This window comes from Lithobates pipiens, unplaced genomic scaffold (genome assembly GCF_037356315.1).
Source record: "Lithobates pipiens isolate NorthernLeopardFrog02 unplaced genomic scaffold, aLitPip1_a1.2 Scaffold_18, whole genome shotgun sequence".
In the NCBI taxonomy this organism is placed as follows: Eukaryota; Metazoa; Chordata; class Amphibia; order Anura; family Ranidae; genus Lithobates; species Lithobates pipiens.
The window spans coordinates 2,015,629-2,040,196 of record NW_027507758.1 but is presented as its reverse complement, the minus strand read 5'-3'; the positions used below and the strand labels follow the sequence as shown (position 1 = coordinate 2,040,196).

General features: G+C 44.0%; 1 protein-coding gene across 1 annotated transcript in view; it reads left to right on the top strand.

The window, feature by feature from the left end:
- The window catches only part of LOC143990067 (ALK tyrosine kinase receptor-like), a gene marked incomplete at its 3' end in the record, with an annotated part of 272,016 nt that overhangs the window by 154,480 nt on the left and 92,968 nt on the right, over positions 1–24,568 (top strand). Inside the window, 3 exon segments of the mRNA XM_077490277.1 lie at positions 1,916–2,010; positions 4,472–4,609; positions 19,684–19,837. Of these exon segments, the coding sequence (XP_077346403.1) occupies positions 1,916–2,010; positions 4,472–4,609; positions 19,684–19,837 (387 nt within the window).

Genomic DNA, 24,568 nt, shown 5'->3' with positions numbered 1-24,568 from the left:
GGGATAGGTCCTATGTCCATTCTCGGGATAGGTCCTATGTCCATTCTCGGGATAGGTCTTATGTCTATTCTCGGGATAGGTCCTATGTCCATTCTCGGGATAGGTCTTATGTCTATTCTCGGGATAGGTCCTATGTCTATTCTCGGGATAGGTCCTATGTCTATTCTCGGATAGGTCCTATGTCCATTCTCGGGATAGGTCTTATGTCTATTCTCGGGATAGGTCCTATGTCTATTCTCGGGATAGGTCCTATGTCTATTCTCGGATAGGTCCTATGTCCATTCTCGGGATAGGTCTTATGTCTATTCTCGGATAGGTCCTATGTCTATTCTCGGATAGGTCCTATATCCATCCTCGAGATAGGTTCTATGTCCATTCTTGGGACAGGTCTCCTCCCCATCCTCGGAATAGGTCCTATGTCCATCCTCAGGATAGGTCCTATGTCCATCCTCGGGATAGGTCCCATGTCCATTCTCGGGATAGGTTCCATGTCCATCCTCGGGATAGGTCCTATGTCTATTCTCGGGATAGGTCCTATGTCGATCCTTGGGATAGGTCCTATGTCCATTCTTGGGATAGGTCCTATGTCGATCCTCGGGATAGGTCCTATGTCCATTCTCGGGATAGGTCCTATATCCATCTTCGGGATAGGTCCTATGTCCATTCTCGGGATAGGTCCTATGTCTATCCTCGGGATAGGTTCTATGTCAATTCTTGGGACAGGTCTCCTCCCCATCCTCAGGATAGGTCCTATATCCATCCTCGGGATAGGTTCTCTGTCCATTGTCAGGATAGGTCTTATGTCCATCCTCGGGACAGGTCCTATGTCCATTCTCAGGATAGGTCCTATGTCCATCCTTGGGATAGGTCCTATGTCCATCCTTGGGATAGGTCCTATGTCCATTCTCGGGATAGGTCCTATGTCCATTCTCGGGATAGGTCCTATGTCCATCCTCGGGATAGGTCCTATGTCCATCCTCGGAAAAGGTCCCATGTCCATCCTCGGGATAGGTCCCATGTCCATTCTTGGGATAGGTCCTATGTCCATTCTCGGGATAGGTTCTCTGTCCATCCTGGGGACAGGTCTCCTCCCCATCCTGGGGACAGGTCTCCTCCCCATCCTTGGGATAGGTCCTATATCCATCCTCAGGGTAGGTTCTATGTCCATTCTTGGGACAGGTCTCCTCCCCATCCTCGGGATAGGTCCTATGTCCATCCTCAGGATAGGTCCTATGTCCATTCTCAGGATAGGTCCTATGTCCATCCTTGGGATAGGTCCTATGTCCATCCTCGGGATAGGTCCTATGTCCATTCTCGGGATAGGTCCTATGTCCATTCTCGGGATAGGTCTTATGTCCATTCTCGGGATAGGTCCTATGTCCATCCTCGGGATAGGTCCTATGTCCATCCTCGGGACAGGTCTCCTCCCCATCCTTGGGATAGGTCCTATATCCATCCTCTGGATAGTTTCTATGTCCATCCTGAGGACAGGTTTCCTCCCCATCCTTGGGATAGGTCCTATATCAATCCTCGGGATAGGTCCTATGTCCATCCTCGGGATAGGTCCTATGTCCATCCTCGGGATAGGTCCCATGTCCATTCTCATTCAACCAGCAGGGCCAACAGACAAGCACTACTCATAGGGACCCAGAACAAAATCTGGTTTTCTGCTACAGGGGTGGCAAGAGAGGCTTCAGGAGAACATGGAACCTAGAATTTTCAATATTTATCTCATAACAAATTTACTATAACCAGTTATTGAAAATCTTCCCTCAGAAGGGTCGTGTATATAAGGGGCGAGTAATAGGGATGGTAGAATGATATGAACATGGATGGAAATATGAATGGTCCAGTTTTACGTTTACAGAGCAGCGGACTCTGATGACCTTCAAGTCTTTCTGGTTCCTTTATTCAGGTTCTGGTTGGAAATCCAGGCCTCCTGGTCCAAGGACTCAGATTCCATCATTGCATTCGACAATGTGTCCCTCAGCCTGGGCTGCTACCTAACAAGTAAGTGCACCATTTTGTATGTACATAACATATTTTATTTATTTATATCTTTCATTAGAATATGATATCTTCTATAAATAAATTTTGTGATTTTTCTTATAAATGCAGAAAATCACCGTCTTAACCAGTCATAGACTTGGATCTCACTCTCTAAAAAAACAGACAAGTGCAGTTCATTTTGTTCCGAATTCGTTTTTTTATCGAATTTCAACAAATTCGTTAATTCGGAAGTATTTGAATTAACACAAACCTGTTCAATAATTGTTTCCGAATATTCGTAAAATTCGGAAATTCGGAAATTCGAAAATTTGGAAATTTGAAATTTGAAAATTTGAAATAACAACTAATTAATAATTACTTAACTATTAGTAATTACTAAATTATAGGTATTGGAATTTCCTTTCAAATTTGGCTGGTAGTGATTGTAATGAATTTATCCGAAGTTACAAATTATCCAAAATAACAAATCTAAACAAATGGAATGTAACACATTTATAATAATTACTAACAATAATAATAAAAAAGTTTTATTATTATTATTATTATTTATCATTTATTCTTTCCGTTACATTTGTTAGATGCGGCATTCGTTATTTCAGATAATTCAGAACTTCGGATAAATTCGTATTCTTTACGTCCATTCACAGCCAAATTTGAAAGGAAATTCCAATACCTATAATTTAATAGTTAGTTATTATTAGTTAGTTATTCTTTCGAATTCTCAGATTTTCTGTCTTATTTCTTTCTTTCTTTGCAATTATAAGGAATGACCCAAAAAACAAAAAAACGAAAAAAAAAAAACATTTAATAATTTTTTCTGAATATTCATAAAATTCATAAATTCTAAAATTCGTAAATTTCAAATTAGAAAATTGGAATTTCTCTCAAATTTGACTGTTAGTGAACGTAATGAATACAAATTTATCCGAAGTTACGAAATATCCGAAATAAGGAATGCTGCGTCTAAACGAACGTAACGTAACAAATTAATAATAATAATAAATAACAATCATAATAATAAAAACGTTTTTTTATTTATTATGAATTTGTTCCGTTTCATTTGTTTAGATGCGGCATTCGTTATTTCAGATAATTTGGAACTTTGACTGAATTTGTATTTGTTGCATTCATTAACAGCCAAATTTGATAGGCAAATTCCAATACCTATAATTTAATAGTTATTATTAGTTAGTTATTCTTTCGAATTTTCAGATTTTCTTTCTGATTTCTTTCTTTGCAATTATAATGAATGACCTGAAAAACGTAAAAAAAAAAATGGTATTCGAAAATTCGAAAATCTGAAATAGTACCTAACTAATAATAACTTAAAGCAGAGGGCCATTTAAAAAATAAATAAAAAAAAACACTGCAGCTGCTGACTTAATCAGCCCACTTACCTGTCCAGGGCGCCCGCGATGTCGGCCGCCCCGTCCCTCGGCTCTCGGGTCCCGGTGCCGCCATTCCTTGTAAGGGAAACAGGCAGTGGAGCCGTACGGCTTCACTGCCCGTTTCCCACTGCGCATGCGCGAGTCGCGCGCAGAGCTTTGTGAATGGGACGCGCTGTGTTCTGGACAGACCCATTCTGGACAGACCCATTCTGGACAGACCCATTACCCAGAAGATGCCGCACGGAGGAGAGAAGAAAGAAGATCTCCGCGGAGGAGGAAGAGGAAGATTAGGATTATGTGCCTAGCAACAGGCATTTCTGGTAAGTAAAAAAAAAAAAAATTTTCATTTTTTTTTTTAGATTTTTTTGTAATTTTTCATTTTTTTTTTTTTTTTTCAGGGTGGCCCTCCACTTTAACTATTACTAATTACTAAATTATAGGTATTGGAATTCCCCTTTCAAATTTGCCTGTTAGTGAACGTAACGAATACGAATTTATCCAAAGTTACGAATTATCTGATATAAAGAATGCCGCATCTAAACAAATGGAATGTAACAAATTAATACAAATAAATAACAATAATAATAATTTAAAAAAGTTTTATTATTATTATTTATTATTAATTCGCTCCATTCCATTTGTTTAGGTGCGGCTTATTCGTTATTTCAGATAATTTCTAACTTTGGATAAATTCGTATTCGTTACATTCACTAACAGCCAAATTTGAAAGGAAATTCCGATACCTATAATTTAGTAATTAGTAATAGTTAATTACTTTTGAATTTTCATATTTTTTTTCTTATTTGTTTCTTTCTTTGCAATCAAAAGATATACTTTGAGTGGACGCACCCGGTGCCTCTCCCCATCCAGCTGCGCCCCCCCGGGCCACAAGTGCTGACATGTCCTATATCACCGCTGTAGCCACTCAGAAGCTTCATTGAGAAATATGATGTATCATCATTATTGTTACATTGTATTTATTTCCTTACTTAGTGATTTCAGATGAAACGATGTACTGGATTAATAAATGGTGGGTTTATTTTAAGCCCCCTGTTTGTTCTGTGACCCGGCAGGTAACAGCGATCTGGCCGTACGCACGGCGTCATATCTGTCCAGCAATCTTCTAATGGAGAGCAGCGCCCACAGGAGGAACGAGACGGGACATCAGCACCTGGAGGAAGAATTCACCGCGGCCCAACCCGCCAAGCCAGGTACCCCCACCCGTCACCACAGGCTGGACCATCTTTCATGGCTCCTTGGCCCAAAATAAAGGTTCTCCATCTGCTGCAGTTATGGCCCGTACACACGATCCGAATAGCGTACGAATGCGGTCCTCCGAGGAAGGATCGTGTGATTTTCGGATCGTGTGTACACTACTTTCGACAGCAGATCAGCAGATCACGACTGTTCATCCGATCTTATTCGGAAAAAAAAATGTCCTCGTACGATTCCAGATCGTGCGATTTTCAGTGAGTCAGTATAGTTACCGTCCGAAAATTCAATACAAATAAATTACAACACATGACATCACTTCCGATTTTTTTTTTTTTTCTGTCGTACGAGAATTTTCGTGACTTTATTTAGCTATTCAATTTCTACTTGCGACTAGTAAGCGGAAACGGTCATACAATCGGTCGTACGATATTCGCATCGTGTGTACGGGCCGCTAGGCTGCAACTTATATTCCCGATGGAAAAACTCTCTATCGGAAATTCCGATCGTGTGTAATGCAATTCCCGACGCGCCAAAACTCACGCATTGCTCAGATTCAAGTCTAGACTTGTGCACAACGGAAAATTAAGTTTAGTTTTCGGTTCATTTGTCATTCGTAAAATACATCATTTCTTTCTGTTATATTCGTTATGATACATTAATGCGTTTTCGGATAATTCGTTATTATTCGTAGAGTGTCGAATTAATTAGTTTGTTGAAATTTGCTATTTATGTACGTATAGACATTCGTGATAATGATTCGTAGTTTGGAAAGTCGTTTGTTTATTGAATCTTTTTTTTTTTTTTTTTTTTTTATTCTTTATTTACATTTTTTCCTTTTTCAAACAAAGTATAAAAAACATTATTCCACGGGTACCAACGTTTCTTAATGATTTATACATATAAAACTTAATATTAAATTCCCCTGGTTTATTTAATATTTTAACACACACAATGGCAACGTCTCTTCTCCTCGGCTCAAATACAACACAACACCCTTCTCCACTCACTTCTCAGGAATGCACTTTGCCAGTAATCCAACCTCCGGCACAAAATTAATTAGCTGATTGGACTATAAGATTTACTTTGAGGTGACCTTTTGTTTCATTAGATTTTTAAAGAATTACCGAATCATGTCGAATTCATCCGAATTCATTCGTTATATTTCTTTCGTATTCGTTGTTATTGGTTATTTTTTTTTATTCGGACATTCGGATGCATCCGAATGTCCGAAAGATGCAAAATTCGGCCCGAATTTCGATTTGTTACGAAACTTATTGCACAAGCCTAGATTGAACTACGAGATGGAAGCTATTGGCTACTGGGTATTGAACTTCCTTTTTCTAGTCCCCGTCGTACGTGTTGTACGTCACCGCGTTCTTGGCGGTCGCAATTTGGTGTGACCGTGTTCTTCATCCTCCTCATCCTCTCTCACCCAGGCTCAGGGTACTAGGAAAGCAGCTACCAACGCGTTCTCTTCCCTCGTCTCAATGTCAGTGATTAGCGATTTTTATCAGGACACTGACATTATGGCGGACACATCAGACACTTTTGACGCTATTTTGGGACCATTTGGCTGGCCAAAGACCAGAGCACTTTTTTGCGATTCTGCACTGCAACACCCTTCTCACTCAGTTCTCAGGAGTGCACTTTGCCAGTAATCCATCGTCCGGCACAAAATTAATTAGCTGATTGGACTATAATGCCGCGTACACACGACCAGACTTTTCGAGGGACTAAGTCTGACAGACTTTCGACGGAGTTCTGACAGAGTTCTGATGGACTTTCCGAATGAACGGACTTGGCCACACACAATCACACCAAAGTCCGACGGATTGGAACGTGATGACGTACGACTGGACTAGAATAAGGAAGTTCATAGCCAGTAGCCAATAGCTGCCCTAGCGTCGGTTTTAGTCCGTCAGACTAGCATACACACGAGCGGATTTTTCGGTAGGAACTGGGTCCGGCAGAGTTCTGTCGGAAAAATTTGAAACATATTCCATTTCTAAAGTTTGTCAGACTTTTGCAAATCAAAAGTCCGCTGCAGCCCCCCACACGATCGAATAGTCTGCCGGAATCATTCCGTCAGACTTTTGATGTTGAAAAGTCCGGTCGTGTGTACGGGGCATTAGCTTTACTTTTGAGCTGACCTTTTGTTTCATTAGATCTATAAAGAATTACCGAATCATGTTGAATTCATTCAAATTCATTCGTTATATTTCTTTCGTATTCATTGTTATTCGTTATTTTTTTATTCGGACATTCGGATGCAAAATTCGGCCGAATTTCGATTCGTTACGAAACGTATTGCACAAGCCTAGATTCAACTACGAGACGGAAGCTATTGGCTACTGGGTATTGAACTTCCTTTTTCTAGTCCCGTCGTACGTGTTGTACGTCACCGCGTTCTTGGCGGTCGGAATTTGGTGTGACCGTGTGTAGGCAAGACAGTCTGAGCCGAATTCCATCGGAATTCCGACGGGAAAACCATCAGAGCTTTTTCCGACGAGGAATTCCGATCGTGTGTACGCGGCATTACTTGTAAACGTTGCTGGAATGTATTGTGTGATCTTAACTCTTCTTCAGACTCGTTTCAAGTGGTCTACCTCTTTTATTAGAAGTGTATAGAAGCTTGGGATTTTCCCTGAATAAACTGAATGTATTTTTGACCTCATCTTGTCTTCGGGGTCATTACATGTTCCCGGAGCTCCGCCGGGAGTTGCTTAACCGTCCGGTTAAAGACTAGGGTTGCCACCTTTTCTTCAAGTCAAACCCGAACACTTTAGTGGCACACAGCAATTTTTTTTTAATAGTATAAACTATACATATATTTTTCTATTAAATAACATTTCTAGTCATATGAAGTTAAGAACAAGAGTCCCCCTTTACATCAGAGTCCACAGAGTTCCCCTTTTACATCTGAACTCGTAGAGTTCACTTTCACTGTAAGGGGGGACTCTGCAGACTCTGATGTAAGGGGGAACTCTGGGGCCTATAACATAAGTGATGCTCTGGGAACCATGATTTATGGGGGGGGACACTGAGGACTCTGATGTAAGGAGAAACACTGTGGCCTCTGGTGTAAAGGGGAACTCTGATCTAAGAGTTGCTCTGAGAGCCCTGATTTGCCTTAGTGTACTTACTCAGATGTGGGAGAGAGAAGGGGAAGACTTCAGTCACAGATAGGGATGGATGGTGAGCTCAGAGGTGTAAATCGAGCCCTCTCTCCTCTCCCGCCTGTGTGTGTGTTTGGGGGGGGGGGGGGGGGAGGATTGTCAGTGCTGGCTTTGAGCAGTGAGAAAGGGTGTAACACACACTCTAAGCCAGAAACCCTGCTGGTAAGCCATAGCCCAGGCTAAATAAAGTGTCCGGGTTTCAGGCAGTCTGAAACCTGGACACATGATTCCAAACCCGAACTGTCCGGGTGAATGCTGGACAGGTGGCAACCCTATTAAAGACCCCAACAAGAGGCACCAGTTAGAAAGGGGCAAACTGACTTACGGTGTTTGTCCAGGATTGGTAAGTCCTTATTTGGGAAATTGGGACCCAGAATTCGGAGACTTGAAGAGACTTCGGCTGGGAAAGAGCCTCCAACCCTGATCACAGAGACTTTGGTTAACCTGCCTGCAGGGGAGGCCTGAGAAGGAGCAGGAAGGAGTCAGCACTTGTCTGTGAGGTGGAGTGTGAGGAAGATCACATCTGTGGGAATTTTTGGACTATCTGGTGACTGAAGTCGTGTCCTGCCGAGCTCCTGCAGGCTTTGCGACATCTTGAAGCCAATGACCAACCTAAACCCCTGGCACGGGACTTGTATACTGGCGGCGAGCCATCCTTTTGTTTTTCAAATATTGCCATCATATTTTGCTTAGTTTTGCTGAAGTTAGCTGCTTTGTTTGCTTGATTTTGAAAAACAATAAACGTAGACATGAGCACTGCCAAAAAATGTGTTCGTTTTTTGCTTCATTCATTTGTAGCACTGACCCCCGAAGGAGCGGCTGATTTAATTGGGCTTACCGTTACCTTCTTGACCTCGTGTGCGTCTAAGGGTTTCCCGAGGTAGATGGCCCAAAAAACTGCAGAAACTGACACTGGATCCACTTTTGGTATATTTATTTGACAACAAGTAGACAGAACAGTCTCTCAATGAAGGGTAGAGGGTTGGGTAGGAAGTTCAGGTACTCTTGGAACTGCAAGAGATAGGAAGTCTGTCACTATAGAAATCCAGAGAATTGCCACTTACAACTGGATTCTCACAGCTACCGGATAGACCTCCTCTCACCGGGCCTAGCAGCCGATAGAGTGTTTGAGTAAAGCGAAGCCTCTGCCACAGATTTGCATATAGAACACTTGCACAAAGTCTCTGCCACAGACTTGTTTGTAACTGAAGGATGTAGATAAATTTAGAGAGCCATCATACGGTACCAGTATCTCGCAGCCGGTCCGGCGATACCGTATGAGTGTAGATTTGCTTGGTGTCTTTCAACTGAGCCTCCAGGCTCTTTCTGGGAAGCCAGCCTTCAGCGTGGCCTTCTCCCGAAGAGTCCTCCGTTGGTTGCTTCTCCAGTTGTTGTGCCTCTCCACAGAGACGGCACCGGACCACCTTTGAATCCTCCTCCCAGTTACTTTGCCGCAGGCTATCCAGCCCCGAGACTCGGAATTGGATAGATCCGCACCCCAGGCCATGAGGGCCATGGGGGCTGGTCAGGAGGACCAGGACCAAACAGACAGAAAGATCTTCTGGACTGGAACCCAGAAGCACGTGATGTCAGAACCTTAAGTACCCTCTCCCGAAATGCACAGCAAGATGACACTCCCACTGGGCTGGCTCCGGGAAAGAATGGCACTCAATGGAACGAAATCTATTGGATATTTTAAACTTTTTTAGCAAATAAAAAACTGAAAAGTGGTGCGTGCAAAATGATTCGGCCCCTTTACTTTCAGTGCAGCAAACTCACTCCAGAAGTTCAGCGAGGATCTCTGAATGATCCAATGTTGTCCTAAATGACTGATGGTGATAAATAGAATCCACCTGTGTGTAATCAAGTCTCTGTATAAATGCACCTGCTCTGTGATAGTCTCAGGGTTCTGTTGAAAGCGCAGAGAGCATCATGAAGACCAAGGAACACACCAGGCAGGTCCGTAATACTGTTGTGGAGAAGTTTAAAGCCGGATTTGGATACAAAAATATTTCCCAAGCTTTAAACATCCCAAGGAGCACTGTGCAAGCGATCATTTTGAAATGGAAGGAGTATCAGACCACTGCAAATCTACCAAGACCTGGCCGTCCCTCTAAACTTTCAGCTCAGACAAGGAGAAGACTGATCAGAGATGCAGCCAAGAGGCCCATGATCACTCTGGATGAACTGCAGAGAACTACAGCTGAGGTGGGAGAGTCTGTCCATAGGACAACAATCAGTCGTACACTGCACAAATCTGCCCTTTATGGAAGAGTGGCAAGAAGAAAGCCATTTCTCAAAGATATCCATAAAAAGTCTCGTCTAAAGTTTGCCACAAGCCACCTGGGAGACACACCAAACATGTGGAAGAAGGTGCTCTGGTCACATGAAACCAAAATACAACTTTTTGCCCACAATGCAAAACGATATGTTTGGCGTAAAAGCAACACAGCTCATCACCCTCAACACACCATCCCCGCCGTCACACATGGTGGTGGCAGCATCATGGTTTGGGCCTGCTTTTCTTCAGCAGGGACAGGGAAGATGGTTAAAATTGAGGGGAAGATGGATGCAGCCAAATACAGGACCATTCTGGATGAAAACCTGTTGGAGTCTGCAAAAGACCTGAAACTGGGACGGAGATTTATCTTCCAACAAGACAATGATCCCAAACATACAGCAAAATCTACAAAGGAATGGTTCACAAATAAACGTATCCAGGTGTTATAATGGCCAAGTCAAAGTCCAGACCTGAATCCAATCGAGAATCTGTGGAAAGAGCTGAAAACTGCTGTTCACAAACGCTCTCCATCCAACCTCACTGAGCTCCAGCTGTTTTGCAAGGAAGAATGGGCAAGAATTTCAGTCTCTCGATGTGTAAAACTGAGAGAGACATACCCAGGGGCGTAACTATAGGGGGTGCAGCAGTTGCGACCGCAACTGGGCCCTGTGATGCAGGGGGCCCATGCAGCCCCCTCTACATATGGCCAACAGCAGCATAGGCAGCTAGGGGTACCAGTGCACCATGCACACAGGTGGCTGGAGGTGGAGGGTGACTAGCAGAGCTCCATGCTCGACTATCGCACTGGCTGCTCTTTAGTTGTGCATTCCCCGCATGACCTGTGTCCTCGGCCGGCCCCTCAGAGTACCCCTCTCCTGCTCCATGCATTGCCGCTCAGTCCGATGTCTGTTCTCCCCAGCCAGAGTCCCGCCCCCCCTGAGTCCGGCCCACACTGCACTGCATACTTCTCCCCAGTAAGCAAACTTTAAGCACACAGATGCAGTGCAGCCCTATGAGAGCCCCCCGGAGGGCACTGCAGGCTTGTCTGCCAGCCCCCCTCCTCCCCCGTCATACACAGATGATGAAAGGTCTTTCTCTGAGCACACTGGATGGAGCCCAGGCCAACATGGATGAGTGCGCGGCCTGCAGCTTGGTCATGGTGAGTGAGAGGACCCCATCCTCCACACACCATTACATACCCCCTCCATCTCCCCCTGGGGACAGGGACCCCTTCTCACGTGGGGACAGGGACACCCACCTCCCCTGGGGACAGGGACCCCTTCTCACCTAGAGCAGTAACTTCATCTGCCCTGGAGAAAAGGACCTCATCTCTTCTGGGGATGGGGACCCCACCCTGTCTAGGGACAGTCCCCCAATGGGGCACCTCAAAATAAAAAAATAAAAATAAAAAAAAACTACTGATACCAGTGGTGGAACTACAGGGCTCACAAAGGTCATACCTGTGACCACGCCCTGGAGTTCCACAGCCGCACTCGGAGGGAAGGGCCCTTGCTGGGGTTCAGGGGGGCCCTTCATGGTTTCTTGCATCGGGGCCCTGAAGGTTCTAGTTACGCCACTGGACATACCCCAAGCGACTTGCAGCTGTAATCGCAGCAAAAGGTGGCTCTACAAAGTATTAACGCAAGGGGGCCCAATCATTTTGCACGCCCCACTTTTCATTTTTTTATTAGTTAAAAAAGTTTCAAAAATCCAATAGATTTCGTTCCACTTCACAATTGTGTCCCACTTGTTGGTGATTCTTCACAAAAAATAAACATTTTATATCTTTATGTTTGAAGCCTGAAATGTGGCAAAAGGTTGAAAAGTTCAAGGGGGCCGAATACTTTCGCAAGGCACTGTAGCTAAACTGCATTCTCACATTTGCCAGTGGTGACAGCGCCACCTGTGGCCAAGCAGAACCCTATGCAATTCAGCTAGACTGGTACTGAAACCATAATTTGGTATAATTGACCCTAAAACCCAACTGTGGTTTTAGGAATTTTAAATAGAGAAAAACGCATAGCGCGTGCTCTTCAGGAGCCGGCGCTACACTTTTTTTTTTTCCCGGTCGTTATAATCGCAATTTGTAAATTAGAAAATTTGTGAATTCTAAAATAAGAAACAAAATCTGAAAATTTGAAAGAATAACTAACTAACAATAACTATTAAAGTATAGGTATTGGAATTTCCTTTCAAATTTGGCTGTTAGTGGGTTGATCTGCAGATAACCATGGTGTGGGTATTTCTCGGCTCCGATGTCCTGAATCTCTAGGTCCTTGAACTCGTATAGGGACATGAAGTGCTTGTCATAGAAGTCTTGATGTAGCAAAGTCACTTGGGCACCTTAAAGCTGGCCCCCAACTCATTGCTAACGATTGCAAGGCATTTGCGCTGCTTCCCTGCTCACTGGAATGGGTCACATTCTGCGGGGCTTACTGCTCACCGGTGGCAAAATTTTAGTTTTTTCCTGAGACCATGAAGCGACTGCAGCATGAAACCCCCCCCTACAACTGGTCCTGTCTATTGGGCACAGGCTTCATCAGCTAAACGGGGGGTGGGGGGGGGTGGGCAGGCATCATCAGCTAAATGGGGGGGGGGGCAGGCTTCATCAGCTAAACGGGGGGTGGGGGGGGTGGGCAGGCCTCATCAGCTAAATGGGGGGGGGGGGCAGGCTTCATCAGCTAAACGGGGGAAATTCTTCACTGGCAATACACATAACACTTGCACTTCTAGGCACGGGGAGACACAATGACCTCAGCACACAACTCCTCCCTATGCGTTTCGTCACACGTGACGTTGTCCTATATAAACTGTATCACACTATTGGCGCACACTGTTCCCATATTTATACTGGTGTCAGAAGATATCTGGCGGTTGATTACTACACATTCCCGACCCCCTAAGGAGAGAGCTTGGAGCAGCTTTTAATGATTTACCCTTGGGGGAATAAGATTTGAGCCTTGCAGACCTCTCTAGAGATAGAGGGTCACCTACAGCAGCCAGTAAGCATGCATTTTTATCATTGAAGGTGGTGGTTTTGCACAAGAATAGGAAACGGCGATGGATACTCGCTACTTTTATACATTTCTTAAGGAGAATTTTGTGGACTCTCTTATCTTTTTATTTGTTCTTTTATATATATATATTGGTGTCTTCATGGTGGAATTTATATTGACAACCACGGATGTTTAACTCATTTTATAGCGCAGCTCTGATATTTATAAAAAGAAAAAACAATGTTCCGTCTGCTGTGTTGTTACTAGTGACAGCCGGTGTGATTTACTAAAACCGGGGTACACAGAATCTGGTGCAGCTCTGCATAGTAACCAATCAGCTTCCAGATTTCATTGCCAAGGCTTAATTGAACAAGCTGAAGTTAGAAGCTGATTGGTTCCCATGCAGAGCTGCACCAGATTCTGTGTGCTCCGGTTTTAGTAAATCCCCCCCCCCCCATCTGTGTCATTTATGTAATAACTTATTTTGCCCGGAGTTTCCCTTTAAAATTACAGTGTGGAAAGATGTACTTTGTCTCTTTCTGCGTGTTTTACAATCATTTGGCTGCGATATTACCCCGTAGATGAGCCGAGCGCCAGTCCTGCACGCATGGTGGCCCTCCGCCAACTCCTCAGAATAGATGTCGGACGGGTTATTAACTCCTCGTCCTGTTTTATTATTAATCGTTAGACATCAGAGACCGCCGCCGCACAGTGCGCTGTGACTCCGGGGTCCCGTATACGCTCGCTTAGCCCAAATGGCGAAGGTATTAAATATTTATTACCAAGCTGAGGCAGCAGGACAGAACGGAATGACTGCAAGCTGACAGCAGACATATACGGCGGCAATTAGCGTTCGATGCATCTCTGCGGTCTGCATACGTTTATCCGGGCGCTGGGCTCACGATCGATCGCTGCGCAGGTTAGTCACGCAGGGGCCCTCAGCCTCGGTTACAGCTCTTATTCAGACAGAATTCATTCTGTTTATAGTGCGAAAGGGATGATCTGGTCATGGTAAAGTTGCAGCGGATACAAGGACGTGCTGAATTGTGGAAACCGCGATTATCCGACTCAAAATGGCTCGTCCGATCGCAGTTGGCTTTCAATTAGCTGGGTGATTGGTTATCAGGGGTCGTCGAGCCGCAATTATTGGTTCATTTATGAAAAAGTGTCCTAATGACAAAAAACCCAAAAATGTAACACATTGTATCTTACCAGTCCATAGATGTGGTGGCTGCTTTCGTTTTATTTTTTTCAGGCTTGATCCAGTCATACTCCCTGTCCTAGGAGGACAACCCTCACTCATTCTGCTGGAGGAGCAGCATTGTCACCCTAGACCAGTGATGGGGAACCTCGGCAACCCCAGATGTTTTGGAACTACATTTGCCACGATGCTCAACTACACTGCAGAGTGCAAGAACATCCTGGTAAATGTAGTTCCAAAACCTCCAGGGTGCCGAGGTTCGCCATCACTGCACTAGACTGATTTGAACTACAAACACCTCCCACTCTACTCATCTTCATTACATAGAAGTCATACATGTCCTTGAAGGGCGGCACAGTGGTGTAGTGGTTAGCACTCTCACCTAGCAGTAAGAAGGGTCGCTGGTTCAAATCCCAACCAGGACACTACCTGCCTGGAGTTTGCATGTTCTCCCTGTGCCTGCGTGGGTTTCCTCCAGGCACTCCAGTTTCCTCCCACACTCCAAAGACATGCAGGTAGGTTAATTGGCTTCTGTCCAAAATTGGCCCTAATATATGAATGGAGACCTTGGATTGTGGCTCCTTCAGGGTAGGGACTGATGTGAGTGTGCAATATACAGGGATAGGGACAATTGTAGACACCTCACTCAGGTTGAACTGGATGGACTGGTGTCTTTATTCTACCTTACTAACTATGAAACTATAGCAGTGAGGAGCTTTGTAGTTCACAGAAGATAGCTGAGAAAGCTGATAACATTCTCTGGAGATATCAGTTCAGTTCACAAGCAGCTACAAAAAAAAACACTGAATTGCAGACATTTTTAACAACCTTCTTCTGTACTTCCAAAATATAAACTTGGCTCTAAAAAAAAGAAAACAAATTCAGCAGCCACATCTAAGCCCACGTACACACGGTCGGAGATTTTGCCAACCAAATCCGTCGGATTTTGCCCGTCGGATTTAGTCCGACGGATTGTGTCCGAAACTGTTGCATACACACGGTCGGGCCAAGTTGGCGAAAAATCCGATCTTTCAGAACGTGATGACGTAATTTCGTTACGATGGGACTACATTCAGGCTAGTAGCCAATAGCTTTGATGTAGGAATTTGATCTGAGCATGAATGGCACTTGATCCGATGAAAATGCTCTACACATGATCGGATTAGGTCCGTCCGGCCCAGTTGGTCGGGAAATATTTCCAACATGTTGGAAAATTGGGTCGGATGGAGATTCGGACGGAATCAGTCCGATGCAGACCACACACAGTCAGATTATCTGACGACACGGTCCGATAAGACTCATTCCGACGGATTCTCCGACCGTGTGTACAAGGGCTAAGGATTGGTAAGCTGCAATCAATGTAGCACTACCCCAGGAGGAGTCAATGTGTGGTTCTTCTGTGGCCTGCCCCAGCGATGACCCACCCTGGACCTGGACCTGGACCTCAGTGATGCTGACACAGCTGAATTATTGTAGAGTGGTTCTTTTGAAGAAAGTTAAGGTCCTGCTAAAGAAATTGGTCAGACAACAAATGCAAAGCAGCATCAAACTGTTCCCAATGCAGCAACACAACTGGCCTAAGATAGACCAATCGATGGCCAGTGGGAATAGATATACTGCAATACATCCCTGTCTGCATTGGAACCCTTATCCTACAGCGGAGTGCTCAGATGAAAAGGCCTCTCACCATTGATGAAGTTGGTTCCAAGAAATCCACATTGATTTATAGCGGTTGTGAGGAGCATAACCCCGCTAGTTCTGGAACCATCATCTCTTTCTCAAGTTCAAGGGATGACTCTAATGTTTGCAACACCTTCTCTGTCTCTTGTGGCATCATCTCCCCCGCTGCCTCCGTTCGGACCTACTGCTCTCCAACCAGTCCCACATGGAAGGGGTGTATCAGTCTACCAGGAACTCTAGTAGACACCTATGTTTCCTTCTTCCTGCCATGTCTTGGAGGTTGATAGGCTTCATTATTTTGAATATTGGAATTCAATATTGGAGAAAGCATCTCTAGTGATATCCTCAAGTTGACGGGAGAGTCTGTTCCTTAAAATCCTCTCCTCAATCCTCAAAGCTAATAAATGTCGTCTGGTGCCCTATGAGTGCTATCTACAAGCTTCCCATCTTCGGTGGACTTGGACAAACCTGCTGAAAATAGCCTTCACCTCCACAACAATAACAGATGACAGAAATTGTTGATTTCCTGGCTGGTAGGGCTCTTGGCTTTTCTCCAAGTTGTGGAGGAGTTACCACTTCCATCATTCAAGACATCTGCACCTTCAGAGTGCCCATCTCAGAATGGAGGATCCACTGCAGTGACTTGTCTAATGCCATCCAACCTTCTTCCTGTTCTTTGCACAGTCTGGTGGCGGTGACTGAAACAATCAGAATTAATTCATTCATGTTGGTTACTTGACCCTTCAAGGCGGTCATCACCCTGCTAAAGTGTCAGAGAGAATCCTGGATGAGCCCCCACTTGTAGTACAACCCCCCAGAGAAGCTGTTGGATGTATCAGGTTCCTCTGTGCCCTGAATACAAGTTGCACACTAACACCTTGAACTTTTTATAATTGTTTTTTTTTTAACAAAGTAAAAGTCTTGTGAAAGAAATTGGATTGGCAACATATTCAATGAAGTGCCCAATAATTTACAGTGTTCAAACACACAGACTTAAAGATTCTTTTCCTCCCTTCCTTCTTTCCTTCCTTCCTCCCACCCTTCATTCCTTCCCTTCCTTCCTCTGTCCTCTTGTTCTTCCTTCATTCTTTCCTTAATTTTTCCCACTCTCCATTTCTTCCATCTTTCTTTCCTGTCCTTGTTTTCTTCTTTCCTTTCTGACATCTTGTATTCCTTCCATCTCCTTTCCTCTTCCCTTCCCTTTCCCCTCCTTTCCTCTTCCCTTCCCTTTTGTTTCCTTTCCTCTTCCCTTTTTCTTTCCATTTTATTTCCTCTTCCCTTCTTATTTCATTTTCCCTTCTTCTTTCCTTTCCTTTCCTCTTCCCTTCTTTCTTTCCTTTCTTTTCTTCTTCCCTTCCATTTTCTTTCCTCTTCCCTTTTTTCTCTTCCCTTCCCTTTCCATTTCCCTTTTTCTTTTCTTCCCTTTTTTTTCATTTCCTCTTCCCTTTTTCTTTCCTTTCCTCTTCCCTTCCTGTTTCCTTTCTTTCCTTTCCCTTTTTCATTTCCTTCCATTTCTTTAGGGTTCCATGTGGAAGATAATTATATTGGTACATGTGGGGGAGGGGGAGTGAAGCTGAAGTCATTTTCTTTCCGTAGTTCCACTTTTATGAAAAGATATAAAATCTCAGTTTATAAAGTTTTAATCTTTAATGTCAAATTAAATTGAACAAAAACAAATTACAATTTCCTTTTACCCTCATCGAAATCCATTCCAGATCCTTCTGCGAAGGTCTTACGCCCTGTACACGCGGTCGGACTTTCCAGCGGAAAATGTGCGATCGGATCGCGTTGTCGGAAATTCCGATGGTGTGCGGGGGCTCCATCTGACTTTTTCCGTCGGAATTTCCGACACACAAAGTTTGAGAGCGGGATCTAAAAATTTTCCGTCAACAAAATCTGATCGTTTAAATTCCAATCGCGTGTAGACAGTTCCGAGGGACTGTGTGACGAAGTGCCGCGCATGCTCAGAATAAATTACGAGGCGAAAGCTATTGGCTACCGGCCCGTTTTATAGTCCCGTCGTACGTGTTCTACGTCAACCTCGTTCAGAACGATCGGATTTTCCAACAACTTTGTGCGACCCGTGTGCATGCAAGACAAGTTTGGGCCAAAATCCGTCGGAAAAAATCCGACAGATTTTGGCGTCGGAAAAGTCCGACCGTGTGTATGGGGCATAATGGACAAAGGAATGATTTTTCTTCCTCTAGTATTGGGATCCGCAGGGCCGGCGCCACATTTTGGTGGAATGATCAGAATTTTGTTTAGAATGAATGTTTTTAGGCCCGTGATGTATCATGAAAGAGAACTTATCACCAAAAAAATCATCACAGAAGGAACTTGATGTTTAAAAAAAAAAGAAAAAGTTTTGGTTAAATAACAAAAAAATTAATCGTTACACCCAACCACTTAAAACCTCCCCCCCCCCCCCATAAAACATTTGGAGTCCTGCCCCATCCCTACTACACACACATCAGGGGCACCGATTACATGAAAAACGTGTGATTGTGCTACACATGTTACATGTCGCCTGAGATCAATAATTCTCGGCCCACTATAAACGTTTGTCTCTAAACTGATAGGAGCTGTGAAAGCATCACCAATGGAAAATAGAGGGTGATGAATTTTGACGCCGTTTCACAATTTTAATGCTTGACATGTGGGGTATCTATTTGCTCAGCAAGCAACAAACAACAATTTCCAGCTCACTTACCAGTCAGCCTGCAATGAACCGAATTAACTCCGTCTAACAGAGGCCACGTCACGGCACCCCGGTGTACTGCAGTGGCTGTGACGTGGCTGCTGTAGCTTCCGCATGGATATGCAAATGTGTGCAGACTAAACCCCTTGTTTTACCACGAACTGTTAGCTCTTGTACACACGGTCAGAGATTCCGACAACCAAACCCGTCGGAGTAATTCCGAAAGTGATGTTGAAGTCGGAAAATCCGATTGTACGTAACGCGATGACGTTATTTCGTTCCGACGGGACTACGTTCAGGCTAGTAGCCAATAGCTTTGGTCTAGGAATTTGATCTGAGCATGCGTGGCACTTTGTCCCTCGGAGTAGGCTACACATGATCGGAGTATATGCGATAGGAGCATTTTGTCGGAAAATTTTACCGGCAAGTTGGAAAACTTGGTCCGTCGGATAGTCAGATGGAAACAGTCCGATAGGAAACATTCCGTCGGAATCTCCAACCGGGTGTACAAGGGCTTAGACAAAACAATTGGGTTTGTTGCAGGCTGGCTGGTGAGTGAGCTGGGAATTTTTTTTTTTTTTTTTTTTTTTTTTTTTTTTAAATGCGTTGCCCCTCCATGTGCTCTGTGCTACAAAGGCCAGTTATAGGTTGGGGCGGTTACCATTATTTGGTCCATTTACTTGGTGCAACCTTCTCTTTTATAATTTACCCAAAAATTTGGAATGCTCACAACAATTTGTTTTTATATCTAGAGCCCTGAGTATAAATTTGAATCGAATAAAAGTAAATGGCCAGGCAGATGTTGTTCTTCATTTAGAAATTGTAAGATGGTTTCCTGAAAAGAAGCATTCACAGACCTCAATATAGATCTGCTCTACGCTACCGATAGGGAGGGGTCAGGCCACGCCCACGGGTGAGACCACGCCCGCCTCCTCAAACAATCCTGATTGGCTGCTATCAATCAATGCATTCTGCCTGTTTCATAATATGGTGACCCCAATATTACGGAGAGGGGGGGGGGGGTCCCTTGTCTTGCAGGTTACTGGCTCTTCACCACATGCGGGGCCAGCGGTCCTCATGGGCCGAGTCAGAAGCTCTGCGATGAATCCTATGAGAACTTCAGCGTGATTGTCGGGACGGGAGCGCAAAGGGGCGTACAGATCTGGCGGGTCCCCGAAACCAACCGATACAGGTGATGCTTGTGGCTGCTATTATTATTATACATATATAAATAAATAAATATAGATAGATAATATATGAAAAAAAAATTATATATATATATACAGTGCCTTGAGAAAGTATTCGGCCCCCTTGAACTTTTCAATCTTTTGCCACATTTCAGGCTTCAAACATAAAGATATAATTTTTTTATTTTTTGTGAAGAATCACCAACAAGTGGGACACAATTGTGAAGTGGAACGAAATCTATTGGATTTTTGAAACTTTTTTAACTAATAAAAAAATGAAAAGTGGGGCGTGCAAAATGATTCGGCCCCCTTGCGTTAATACTTTGTAGAGCCCCTTTTGCTGCGATTACAGCTGCAAGTCGCTTGGGGTGTCTCTATCAGTTTTGCACATCGAGAGACTGAAATTCTTGCCCATTCTTCCTTGCAAAACAGCTGGAGCTCAGTGAGGTTGGATGGAGAGCGTTTGTGAACAGCAGTTTTCAGCTCTTTCCACAGATTCTCGATTGGATTCAGGTCTGGACTTTGACTTGGCCATTCTAACACCTGGATACTTTTATTTGTGAACCATTCCTTTGTAGATTTTGCTGTATGTTTGGGATCATTGTCTTGTTGGAAGATAAATCTCCGTCCCAGTTTCAGGTCTTTTGCAGACTCCAACAGGTTTTCATCCAGAATGGTCCTGTATTTGGCTGCATCCATCTTCCCCTCAATTTTAACCATCTTCCCTGTCCCTGCTGAAGAAAAGCAGGCCCAAACCATGATGCTGCCACCACCATGTGTGACAGTGGGGATGGTGTGTTGAGGGTGATGAGCTGTGTTGCTTTTACGCCAAACATATCGTTTTGCATTGTGGGCAAAAAGTTGGATTTTGGTTTCATGTGACCAGAGCACCTTCTTCCACATGTTTGGTGTGTCTCCCAGGTGGCTTGTGGCAAACTTTAGACGAGACTTTTTATGGATATCTTTGAGAAATGGCTTTCTTCTTGCCACTCTTCCATAAAGGCCAGATTTGTGCAGTGTACGACTGATTGTTGTCCTATGGACAGACTCTCCCACCTCAGCTGTAGTCCTCTGCAGTTCATCCAGAGTGATCATGGGCCTCTTGGCTGCATCTCTGATCAGTCTTCTCCTTGTCTGAGCTGAAAGTTTAGAGGGACGGCCAGGTCTTGGTAGATTTGCAGTGGTCTGATACTCCTTCCATTTCAAAATGATGGCTTGCACAGTGCTCCTTGGGATGTTTAAAACTTGGGAAATCGTTTTGTATCCAAATCCGGCTTTAAACTTCTCCACAACAGTATTACGGACCTGCCTGGTGTGTTCCTTGGTCTTCATGATGCTCTCTGCGCTTTCAACAGAACCCTGAGACTATCACAGAGCAGGTGCATTTATACAGAGACTTGATTACACACAGGTGGATTCTATTTATCACCATCAGTCATTTAGGACAACATTGGATCATTCAGAGATCCTCGCTGAACTTCTGGAGTGAGTTTGCTGCACTGAAAGTAAAGGGGCCGAATAATTTTGCACGCACCACTTTTCAGTTTTTTATTTGCTAAAAAAGTTTAAAATATCCAATAGATTTCGTTCCACTTCACAATTGTGTCCCACTTGTTGGTGATTCTTCACAAAAAATTTACATTTTATATCTTTATGTTTGAAGCCTGAAATGTGGCAAAAGGTTGAAAAGTTCAAGGGGGCCGAATACTTTCGCAAGGCACTGTATATATATATATATATAAATAAAAGGTATACAAATATTATATATAATTATAATTAATTCTATTATATTATATAAAATTATATATATATATATATATATATATATATATATATATATACACATACACATGTATTGTATATACACACACTATATATAAATAAGCACAATGTATATAAAAAAATTCACAGCTTTCTATACTGAGTAGGAGGAGCAACTTCTATTTTTTTTTTTTATAATATATTATGTGTATGATTGGTGGAAATTCATAGTAACTCCAGGGCCACAATCATAAATCATGGGGCCCCGTACAGTATAAAAGCCGCCTTTCCCCAATACCTCCCATATGTATCCTCACCTCCCCTCCCCCACCATGCTGTCAGAGCGGTCACCCTCCATCCATTCACACTGGGTGCCCCCCGCTCCTCCTCCTGCTGTCCTCAGGTGTGGCCCCGCTGGATCCCTATTCTTTCTGGGATTTGTGGTGGCTCCTGGTTTCCATGGTTGCTGACTACTGCCCCATTTACACTGACTGCCTGACATTATCTACCCCAGGGGGATAAACAGGGCTCTCCATAGAAATCATGGGGCTCCATATAAAGCTGCACTGGCAGTCCCTGCTGGGCCCCCCTGATGACCCAATGGGGGCCCCGGTGTAGGAGTACCGATTGACATCCCTGAGGAACTCCATAAACCTTATTTCCTATATTCAGATGACTGATTTTCTGTTATGTGATCAGCTGAGGTGCAGATTGCGTTAGGTTCTTCTCTGACCTTTCCTTCTCTGATCTCCTCTGTGGGTTGGGTGGATGTCAGGTCTTGTGCTCTTCCTCTGTATGGGGTGAACACTGTGAGCTCTTCATTCTGTGTAATTAGAGGAGAGCCGCCGCACTCTGTACTTTTCATTAACAAGAGTTGTTACGTCGTCATAATCAGAACCTTTCAGGTATTTATATCCTCCTCGCTGCTCGAGATACTCATCTCCCCACATCACCTGAATAATAATGTCTCCTGATATTCTCACAAAGACCACAAAGGAAATGTACAGAATTATAGATATTGTCATTATGTGTCATTTCCTACAATAAAAATGGATCCTTCATTATAGTGTAAGTAGAGTCAGGGATGGGCGGAGTCCCTGGTCTTTATTATTATTATAAAAATATAGTATCAATTTCCCTTCAGTTCCTGTGCCAATGACACAACAGGAACTGAGAAGAAATCTCTTCAAAGTGAATTGTTATATTCATGTCCATTATGAGGGGTTAATTTTGTTTATTGAAAATCTTACAAACAACAACTTATATACAATAAAAACATAATAAATAAATAAAACATATTTACAAAATAATTGAATACAATTATACAAACCAGAAAGAACAAGAACAAAATAAACAGTGCAAAACAAATTGCGCATTACATAATCCCTATGGGAGAGCCAGACTAAGGAACATCACCGTCACCATGCATGGAGCCTTTTATCAAAATTATATTGGATCTGAAAATCTAGGGGAGTGAAAGAAGAATACAAAGAAAGCCGCACACCCCGAGATCAACAGGCAGCCGCTACAGAGTCCTGATATTCCTCCACGCCTTTATCCAGGCCTCCTGCTGCCACCGGTCTTTCTCAAGACCCCGAATCTTCCCAACCTCACCCAGAATGTTCTCCACCACCACTTCCACAGGGAGGATTTTACCCCGTAAGGATACCTGACACCGTGCACTCCACGTGAAATAACGGACTACTAAACTAACTAAAAAAAAGTGTTTCTAAATCATAATCCCGACGAGTCTGGAAAGCCCCATACACCCACTCTGCATAACTCATATGGGGGAGGAAGGGTATACTCAGAGCCCTCCCCACCCTCTTGTACACCTCTATATTAAAAGGGCACTGAAGTAGAAAGTGATCCATGGACTCCACCACTCCTCCACACTCCACTCTCGGGCAGCCCCGATCACTCATGGAAAGAAACTTCAAGTTGCCCTTCACATATAGTTTTCCATGAAAGGCAAGCCAAGCCTGATCCCTAAATTTCATTGGGATTCTCTCCAAATTAATCAACCGCAAACCCACCCCCAAAACCAGGCTTGGGCAATCCCTCAAGGCCAGTGGCTCGCAAAAAACAGAGCTCATGATCCGCTTCTCAAGAAGTTTCCTTGGAAGAGATCTGACTTCTCCTGCCGTTACTTGCCACTGCCGAAGCATTTTCAAACACGGGGCAACATAAGCCGGGAGCTTATCATGCTTGACCCTCAGGCTTTTCACTGGCCCACCATTTTCCCAGTCTCGCAGAAAGGGCCTAAACCAGGACTGGAAAATACCAACCCACCCAGGCGGTCTCTCTGCCAACATGTTACCAAGATTGTACTTCACAAACATCAGAGAGAAAAAGACTACAGGGTTGATCATCCCTAGACCACCCTCCCGCCTAGAAAGGTAAGTCACATTCCTTTTGACAAGGTTTATTCTGTTCCCCCATAACAGCTGGAAGAAACAAGTATAGACCCTGGTATAGAGAGAAGCTGGCAAAACGCAAACAAAACTGACATATAGAAAAATCGGAATCAGGTAAGTCTTGATCAGATCAACCTTTTCCCTCAAGGAAAGCTGCCAACCTTTCCAGCTTGCCACCTTGGCATCGGCATTCTCCAGCCTGTTCACCCAATTTGCATGACCATAGTCACCTGGGCCAAATTCAATGCCTAGAACTCTAATTTTTTGCTGGGGCTCCGGGAAGTCATCCGGGAGAACAAAGCTCTCACCTTCCACGCCCATCCAGAAAGCTTCACACTTGTCCTGGTTGACCTTTGAACCTGATGCCTCTGAATACTGTGTTATCACTGAGACCACCTCCTGCGCCTCCCCAGTCCCAGAGACAAAAACAGAAACATCATCAGCATAGGCCACAACTTTCAAAGGAGGCTCACCAGCGATGCCCATAGGTACCCCACACAATGGCCCATTCTCCAGCCTTCTGATGAAGGGGTCAATTGCAAATGCATATAACAGAGG